The 9,061-nt window shown below is 38.8% G+C and overlaps 1 protein-coding gene across 1 annotated transcript; it reads left to right on the forward strand.

Moving 5' to 3' along the window:
* The first annotated feature begins 4,309 nt into the window (after positions 1 to 4,309).
* MSMB (microseminoprotein beta) lies at positions 4,310 to 8,786 on the forward strand. Its single transcript, XM_048946451.1, has 4 exons — positions 4,310 to 4,441; positions 6,811 to 6,910; positions 7,439 to 7,541; positions 8,406 to 8,786. Exons 1-4 carry the CDS (start codon positions 4,439 to 4,441, stop codon positions 8,530 to 8,532), a joined length of 333 nt encoding a protein of 110 aa, XP_048802408.1. The 5' UTR covers positions 4,310 to 4,438; the 3' UTR covers positions 8,533 to 8,786.
* Positions 8,787 to 9,061: the final 275 nt, after the last annotated feature.

Consider the following 9,061-nt stretch of genomic DNA (forward strand, 5'->3'; position numbering starts at 1 on the left):
TCTACAGTCCTTTGTAGTCAGAATGTACGTTCTCAAACTTGTCACCACTGGCATGCTTAGGTGAGCTACTAAAGCCAAGCATCAGAATCAGCAAATAAAAAGCTGGTTGCCCCCTTCACTCTTTACCGAAACTTTGAAATACAAAACTAAAAGGAGCAGTGAAATTACAAAATCACACATCCAATATCAGTTGATATATCAACTTGATAAAGCAACAAGGAGGCAAGAAAGCTGTTGGTTTATGTTCTAGCAAACCTTTTAACAAGCTTATGCCTGAGAACAAGGAGCGGCTCCACTGGAAACAATGAAACGACCTGTGTGTCTAAAGTCAAGCTGCAAGCTCTTTGTTTGATTCAAACGCTAAGATCTAATCTGAAGAATGCAGAAGTTTGTGTTACTTAAGCTAAAATCTCCATTCCCACTGTGTACACAATTTATCTTTCTGTATCACTTCTGTACAAATATTTATTTGCATGGTCTATGTATCTTAGATGTAATCAACAGTGAATGTTGCAAAATCCTTGCTCTCCCATTGATTATCAGCCCACCACAAGGACATCTGTCCTCTAGCTGTGCAGGAGCTCTGGAGATTGTTGATGATGGACAGTAAGAACACAGCTTACATTTAAAAAGTAGGAAAAAGCATATTTACTTTTATGTAAATTCAGAAGCAGCAAAATTATATGAACTTCATTAGATGAGTAGCTGAAAGGAGCCAGAAGGGAAATAAAGCTGCAGGGTACTTCTAGGGGCATACTGAAGAATTCTAAGTCTTGTGCATGCACATTCATACTAGAAATGTTGCTTCTAAAGATATTCAAGGATTGTTAATGGACTTTTTAATTGATGGTGATGGTGTGCAGTTGCAGTGCATACATCAGTCCTGGCAAACAGAAATAGTACAATAAAACTAGTCTAGCAGATCGTAATATGACATTTCCTTCCAAGAACATAACTGAACTCTTGCTTATACTTAGGGTTACTATGGCTTAACAATAATGTATTTGAACTAGCTCATTTAAACCAGTGCAAAAACATTGTTACACATAAAATGAATCTCTCCAGCAGTTGAACTGAGTTTACTTAAACAACTATTGCCAAAGTACTCCTTGAACCTGGTGCTAGATTTAAGTGACCATAAAGTTTACTAGACTTAAAATGGAAGAAAGGGTCTTATATCAGTTTAACTAGGAGGTTTTTAAATGGACTGGAAGTGAAACCAGGGGAGTAAGGCTTTTCTTTCTCTTTCCAGCTCTGAGTGCACTCGGCAAAAGGCCCAATAACAGTGGGTCACCTTGAGCTGCAAAGCATCGGTGGGCGGTGAAGCAGGACTGGGGGGACAGGACAAAGCTTAATGGCATCACCTTTCATTCTGCCACCCTAAATCAGCTCAGTGGAATTTCACGCACATCTCAATTCAGCTCCTGTTAACTGAATCCATTCCACCTTGCTTCCCACAGCTGCTAACTGCCTCGTGTCCCCTGCTGAAGATCTGCTCATCCAGCCAGATCACAGTTTGCCCAGGCAAAGACACCTGATATTATGAATGACTGCCACTGGTTCACCACAGACTGAATAAATAGTTGCTTCTCAAAATTACTGTGTCATACTGGGCTGCCTACTGGAAAGTCCCAGAAAAGTATTTCTAACTACTAGAGAAGCAATACCACTAAAGCTGGTCAGGATGAGCTTGTCAGGTATTCCTTTGGGCATCAGTGCTTCTGAGAAAGTGCTTTCTGAGAAATGGAAAGAGACTGGAGATTTAGCAGCATTCAACTGGGAAACTGATGAAGCTCCCAGTATGAAATCCTTAGCAGTTTTTATACCAGCAAATCCTTAAAATATTTCCTGATTTTTAGTGGTCTTAGTCAGACCTTCAAGGCAGTTTTGTCTCTCTTCTTCCTATGTGAGAACTAACATGGTATTACAGAAGAAATAATTCTTCCAAAATAAGTGTATTAAATTCAGCTCAGTGGAGATGTACCCAGATCTAGTCTTCAAGAAGAGAATAGGGAAAGAATTTTCTGAAAGCAAGATCTGCATATCCTGAGACAAGAGGTACAAAGACAACCAGAGGAACACCACCAGCCTACCTACACCAAGCAGCGTGTCTGGCAGGGCTCCAGCGTGTTGATCAAAAACCCACTAGCAGAAGAATAAGGTGTTCTGAATAACAAGTGCCTTGAAAGCAAAACCAGTCTTGCTTTGAGCTGTCTATGAAAAACCACAAAAGGACTGGCATAAAAATCCTTTGTCAAGCCCATGGTGACCTGGGGTCAACAAATCCTGAATGTGGTAGGTGAAGGGAAGAGAATAATGCAGAACTGGTGCAAGCCACAGGTTAGTGCACATGGTCTAAAGTTTCTCTATGCTTTTGTGAGTTATTTGTATCTAGTGATCACAGAACCCTTAGAGTTGGAATGGACCTTTGAAGGCCACCTAGTCCAACTTCCCTGCAGCTGTGATCTGTGAGAAAATATGAAATCGTTGTTGGTAAATTTTGCCAGATAATTTTTAATGCGACAAAAAAAGACTAAGTGATGTTGTCTTGATCGTGAAATAAACTGTGCTTGGTTAATCCTCCATGCTTTAGTGATTTTATACATTCTATAGAAATAGGAATTTTACACGAGTTTCAGTGGGCCTGGAAAGAATTCAGGGATGGAAAGACAATATTATACCAAAAACATACTAGAAAAATACGTGCTTAAGACAGCAACTGTGACCCTTGGGTGTGTATACAGGAAATGTATTATTATCTCTTTTCATAATATCTGTGGTCATTTTGACAGCACTGGCAAACTTCCATGCCTCTTTCTCTAATCAGTTATGAAATGAGATGCTGTCAAATTGGAAAATGTTTAGAAATGGGACACAGGAATGAAAGAATCAGTGCTACCCACCCATAGACTAAAAAAACAGTGTACGCATCTGAAAGAAGTTATATTTGATTTCTTGTCTGTAAGTACTGACAAAGGGAAGATTCAACGATAACAGACTATTACTTGGAATGCAGGAAGCAAAGGATGAAAAAGGAAAGTTACTGAATTTTGTCACTGATGTAGAAAGTTTTTAAACACACTAGAATGACAACAAAAAGAGACAGGTGTGTAGTCTGCAAAATGGAATGCTTATGAGCTTTTCATAAATTAGGTTTATTTTTTTACTAAGAGATTATCAAAACTGCAGAGACTTCATTTTCAGCATTTTCTTTCAGAAGGTCATGGAATTCTGATGTGATGTACTTCTTTGTTGTTGTTGTTATTCCTGCTGAGTTCTTTAGAATAACTACATCCAAAACTCAATTAATTATTAGTGGTGCTCAGAAATAGGCAATATGAGGAAGTGAGTGAATGATAATTTCTCTTTCCACCACTCCAATGTATTTACAACTCCATGAATTATTTAACCAACTCTTAGAATAAATAAGCCCAAACTGAGCGTATAATACAGACAGATATTATTGGTTTTACTTGTTCAAACTTTCTGAATGTAATCATATACCCTATTCTGATCTGGTGTTAAATTTCCAGTAGGAAATTTAATACATAATTCAATGCATAATTTTTTATTTCTTGCTAACATTTATAATGAAATATTTCTTTTTGAAACATAGGCAGGGCCACAGTTTATTGTTTCCTTCTGAAGAGAGGTTGCAGGAATATGAGAAAGAGTATTTGATTGGCACTCTGATGTTTCCCACTGCTTGTAAAAGCATTCTGCACTTATAAAAATGGCCACATAACTTATTACAAGTACGCATGATACAGTCTGCAAAGTCCCACAAGAAAAGCAAGTATTTGGTTTGTGAAATAATACTTCTTCTGGATGAAGTTAAAGAGAAATTTTGTGGTGTGGTCCTGCTTTGACCAACGTCTGATTGTTAAAAAGTTTAATACCAGAAATCAACAATTTTGGTTATCTTACAGTGCATGCACTAGTATTAAATATGAGTATCCAAAGATCTGGCAAGAGATCTCTAAGTTACTCCTGATTTTCTTCTCCAATCATGTTCCAGCCCACTGAAAGAAGAAATTGTCAGCACGAATTTTGCCACATCTGCAAATCATTTGGACTAGCCAGTACAGTACTGTCTACAGCTTACATATCAATACTTATATTTTATCAAAAAGTTTTTTTTTTTTTTTTTTAATTTATTTATTCATAAAGCTTCCAAGAGAATCTTTGTTCGAGGTTCAGCTCTTTACCCAGGTCAGTGCTCCACAGAACCAAACATTTTCTCGTTGCCAGCTGGCAAAATTTCAGCAGTTTGTTCAGAAATTTCAACATAAGTGGATTTGAGCTGAACAAGCTATTTTTCTAGACTTAAATTGCTCAATGTAAAGGCATCTTAAAATATCTGCTTTCAGATTCCACAGAAAGCACTTGCAGAGACCTTCTGGAGATTTGGACCTCTCTGGAAGCTGCACATTACACAATGGTGAGTAAAAGGCTTAGACTATTTTTAAAGCAGGGTACAGATCACTGTTTGCTTTGAAACTGAAACAGAGGGATATTTAAAGAATCACCTAATTATGCATTTTTAGGTGTAGGTATATTCCCCTAAAAACTGCCTGAAGATGTCAAGAAATACACTGTTAAGAAGATTACTATGATTTTTAGGTTTTTTTGCTTTGTAATTATTTGAGGAAAAAACAACAACTGTATGTATATCACTGGGTCTTTGAGCTGTTGTTACATTTTTCTCCAAATTGTCTGTGAAAATATTCACAATTTCATGGACAGTTAGAACGATGCTTTCTAAATCTATAGGTGTGAAACACAAGATTCACTTTACAAGGAAAAGTATAGTACTGTGTATTCTGTCTGCTTTTCTCTTTTATCAAGACCTGCCCTGTTTCAGCTTTCCAAGGCTTCAAATGTGTTTGCAGAATCTGAATCATCAGTTAGATATTGCTAAATAGATAGGCAAGTCCTAGTTTTCTCTAACTTATGCTTACCTAGTTTCACAAACTACTGACATTAATTACTACCTCTGATGACAATCTATGGTATGAAGTAAATTTTACAGAAGAGGTAGCAGTTTCTGTGACATATGTAGATCTGGAAAAGAAGGGAGAAATTATCGTCTACTTATTTCTCTGCTTAATTTTCCTTAGAGCTCGATGGTACTCATTGGAATAAACTTAGCTGGTCAAGGTGATTTGTCATTTCATTCCACATCAATTCATCCATCCACTTGCAGAAGACTGTTCTGCAAGATGGTTGGTAGCATTCCCTTTGTAAGAGAGAAAATAAGTACAAAAGATTCCTTGAAGTGCCATGCTTTTGAAAGCCCAGAAAAACAGAAGCCGGATATAGAACTAAAAGTCCTTGTCATTAATGTAACTAAAATAACATCTCTCAGTTAAATAAATAATGCCATTTCTACCAGTGCTCTCTTACCCTTTTGATCCTCACTGCTCAGTCTGCTTCCTGCTAGCTGTCTGTTACTTAGCTCATGTATCCTTTGGTCATTCCAGGAAAAGACCAGTTCAGAAGAGATCAAACACCATGCGCTTCCCTTTCTTTCTGTTTGGATTCACTGCTGGGTCCAGAACTTTGTTCTTTAGAAAGAGAAGCATGCCTGATTTCATTTGACTTGCATTTCTTTGGATAGCAAGATAAGGACAAATGGTGGAGCAAACAAAGGATAAAACATTCACAGGACCATTCCATAGTCCCTTCACCTTCCTTTCACTACACTGTAAACATCCTTCTGTCCTGTAAGAAAGCAGCACTTCAAGAATTAAAATAGCAAGTGTCTTCCAACACAGGAGGTTTCCCTTGTCTCATCATGGTTCAGAACTTTCCATTATTTTTTTACTTTTATGATTGAAGTAACTCAAGGTGGGCAGCAGAGCTACCTAAAAGCAAAGACTCACACTGATTTTTTTAATCATGCTTTCAAGTAGAAGCAATTTCAGGAATTCTGAACAGTGACTTGGAAAGACCTTTTCTTATTACAAAATTACTGTGTAAGTCTGCAAGTGCTATCAAGAAAATTGAAGTACATTCCCCACTGCTTCTCAGCTTCCAGCCATTTCTAAACTCTTGCCTAAATTTATCCATCTCGATTAATTCATCAAATCAATCCTGTGCTCCAATCTCTCTACTCCCATATAAGTGCCTCTACAGAGTTATGCAAGTCTTTCCAAAGAAGTCCCGGATGTTCAGAAGGTCCCAGCTGACATCTCCAAAAAGCTCTTGCAGCTGTTTAGCTGTTGCCACCAATTAGCATGAAGGATGCACGGTTCCCTACCCAGATCTGCGTGTGTGGTTTGACATTGTTCAAATGCTGCTAAGTAGAATACAGACTGGTATTCTGCCCTAAGGCACTAATCTATGTCTCTCTTCTCTATCCAGCCACTTATTAGTAGAATTTAATTAGCTATAAAGTCCTCTTCTACCGCCACATTCAGTGAAATTGCTGTGCTCAAAAGCAAAACAATGGGTCTGCTACACAGTCCGATTTACAGGAGAAATAGCTACATCTGACTCAAAGGCAATTAAAAAAAGAGATAAGAAGAATCTGACAGGGTTTTGAAGCGTAAACCTCTATGGAAGCTTTTTGTGATTTCTGGAGATTGGACTTTGACAGGGAGCGATGCTGCAGCCAAAATTGTCATGTGATTTTGTCTCCTGTCACAAGGAAAATCAATGCTGTGAAAGATGTACAGTTCCCTTTTAAAACATATTCGTGTTCATATACGGTTATTCCTAATTCCTGCTTCAGGTTCAGTGACTTAGATTTTTGGAATAATTATAATCAAAGCGGAATTAAATTTATGATCTGTATCTCTTTTACAGAAAATCCTTCTGGCCTTCCTTCTTGCAATGGGCATCATAGTGACACAGGGTGATGCTTTCTGCTTTCATCAATTCTTCAAGCCAGGGGAGGCTGAAAAAGGTAGGAGAGAGGTAGTCATCTCACTCAATAGTATTTTGTTGGCTCAGTCCTATGAAGAACTGCTGAGAAGTGCTCAAAATATCAAGGAGGTGGGAGATGTCAGAAAGACCTGGACAGGCAGTTCTAGCACCAAGCTTCCAAAGTTAGGGAAAAACAAAATTTTCCCCTGGACTGAATACAGTTGCAGCAATATTATTGCTATTGGTGGTAGGCTGCTAATGCTGTTCCTGCACATGGAGCTTCTGCTGGGGGTGAGAGGATTTCTGAATTCAGTCTGGTTGCAGATGGTGGCCTAAGCTGTTTGGTTGCTCACTTTCACCCCAGCTCTGTTACAATGAAATTGTCTCTAAGAATTAAAGAGGAAACAAGTTCATGCTCTCAAAATAATCCAGGCAATAGCTAGGGGAGCAAGATGAACTGCTTTACAATTATCAGGAACAAACATTTTCAGAAAAAATGCAGTCATTTTTAGACTTTTCAGTCTCTAATGTGGGGGCTTAAAGAACATCTTCTATTGCTGTTACACAGGCTGTATGGTGGATGGAGTATTGTACCCCTTTGGAGAGATCTCAAGGACAGAAAATTGCCTCACATGCAGTTGCAGTCAACACGAAATGCACTGCTGCTCCCTGTAAGTCTGCCATCATTGCCCATAAATAGACAACAGGTTTCCATCTTCCAGGAATAAATGGGTTTCTAAAGACACAAGAGAGCATTTCTTCACTGCCCACAGAGCTGGGGCAAGCCATACATAGCTTCTGACTCCATTCTGTGTTAACCTTGGTTCAATTTCTGCTGACTGGGAGTGGAGACAGGCCCTCCCAGACACATCCAGTTGGTGCTTGCCTTTAATGCTGAGCAACTTATGAGCTCCTTTTTCACAGAGGTTAAGTCCTTCCTTCTCAAGGAAAGTAGAAGGTAGAAAGGATTTCATACCTCATAGCACTTAAGATGCTCTGAAGGGTCTGTGATGACCTGAACCCCTTTTCAGTGATGCTTTTCTGCTCCGAACATGCAGACTCTAGAGTGACATGGCTCTGCTCTGCTGTTTCTCTGTCTCCGACATCCTCCTTTCCTCATATCCCACTTTCTCCAAGAGCTAAAATGGAGTGATTATGTTCCTCATCTTTGCTCAGGTGACTCCTACTGCCAGGAGACAGAAGCCACACTCCAAGCATACAGAAGGTTGTGAAAAGTTACTGGAAGAGAGATAAAACATGATGAAACTGTGCTTACACCACACTTCAGAGTGCCATGCTAGATAATTTCTAGGCCAGTGTTGACCATACTGATACCTCTATACAGCAGAGTGCAGCAAGATATTTGTTGAGGTCCTGGAAGGTGTAGCTGTAGTCATTCTAGCTAGGTTGGTCTAAGCCATAGTTCAAGAGATTTCTCACTCAACACTACTTTAAGATAAAATTCTCAAACCATGGAATTATTGAACTGCTTATTGTTCCATGTCTAACATTTGCTTTCTCTTTGTTGATGACAGCTATACTACTCCTGTGAATTATGACAAAGAAACATGTAAAGTCATTTTCAACAAGAAAAACTGTGACTATGATGTGGTACAGAAGCACCCCTCAAAGCAGTGCACTCGATTCACTCGTATAGGCTAACAATGTGCCCTGCTTCAAGCCACTCTGTGCTGTGGGATTCACCTGTTCCTGGAGAAGCTTTGCCCTCATAGAGATGCTCAAAGACATGAGAGATCTTATAACAAAGAGTACTCCAGTGGATCCTTCTTAATCTCCCAATTATTCTAATTCAGTAAACAAGATGCATAATCAGAGACAAAGTCTTATTTCTTTCATTACTTGCATTGATATCACTGAGCTTTGTTGAAAAATAAATCCAGGTGAAATATTTAGAATTGCTTCATAATGATGGCTATTTGTACATAATAACATTGAAGAACAACACCTTCCCTGAGAGAGGAATGTATTTCCCTCACTACTCCAACATGCCAAATATCTGTGCCCTTACAGAAGCCACTTGCATACTTCGCAGGTTCTGTTCTTGCCAAGAATCAGAGCATCCATTTTAGCTCCCCATACGTCAAAATATGAGAATGATGCACTATTTCGTATGTATTCTGCCACTGCTCATAATGGCATTCAGGCACACAGCAGTCCTGGGAGGAGAGGA

Source organism: Lagopus muta, chromosome 5 (assembly GCF_023343835.1).
Source record: "Lagopus muta isolate bLagMut1 chromosome 5, bLagMut1 primary, whole genome shotgun sequence".
NCBI lineage: Eukaryota > Metazoa > Chordata > Aves > Galliformes > Phasianidae > Lagopus > Lagopus muta.

Excerpts from the sequence above, each read along its gene's own strand:
- MSMB (XM_048946451.1), top strand. Across the intron at positions 6,911-7,438 it reads GCCAGGGGAGGCTGAAAAAG|GCTGTATGGTGGATGGAGTA; the intron begins GTAGGAGAGAGG and ends GCTGTTACACAG. Across the intron at positions 7,542-8,405 it reads GAAATGCACTGCTGCTCCCT|CTATACTACTCCTGTGAATT; the intron begins GTAAGTCTGCCA and ends TGTTGATGACAG.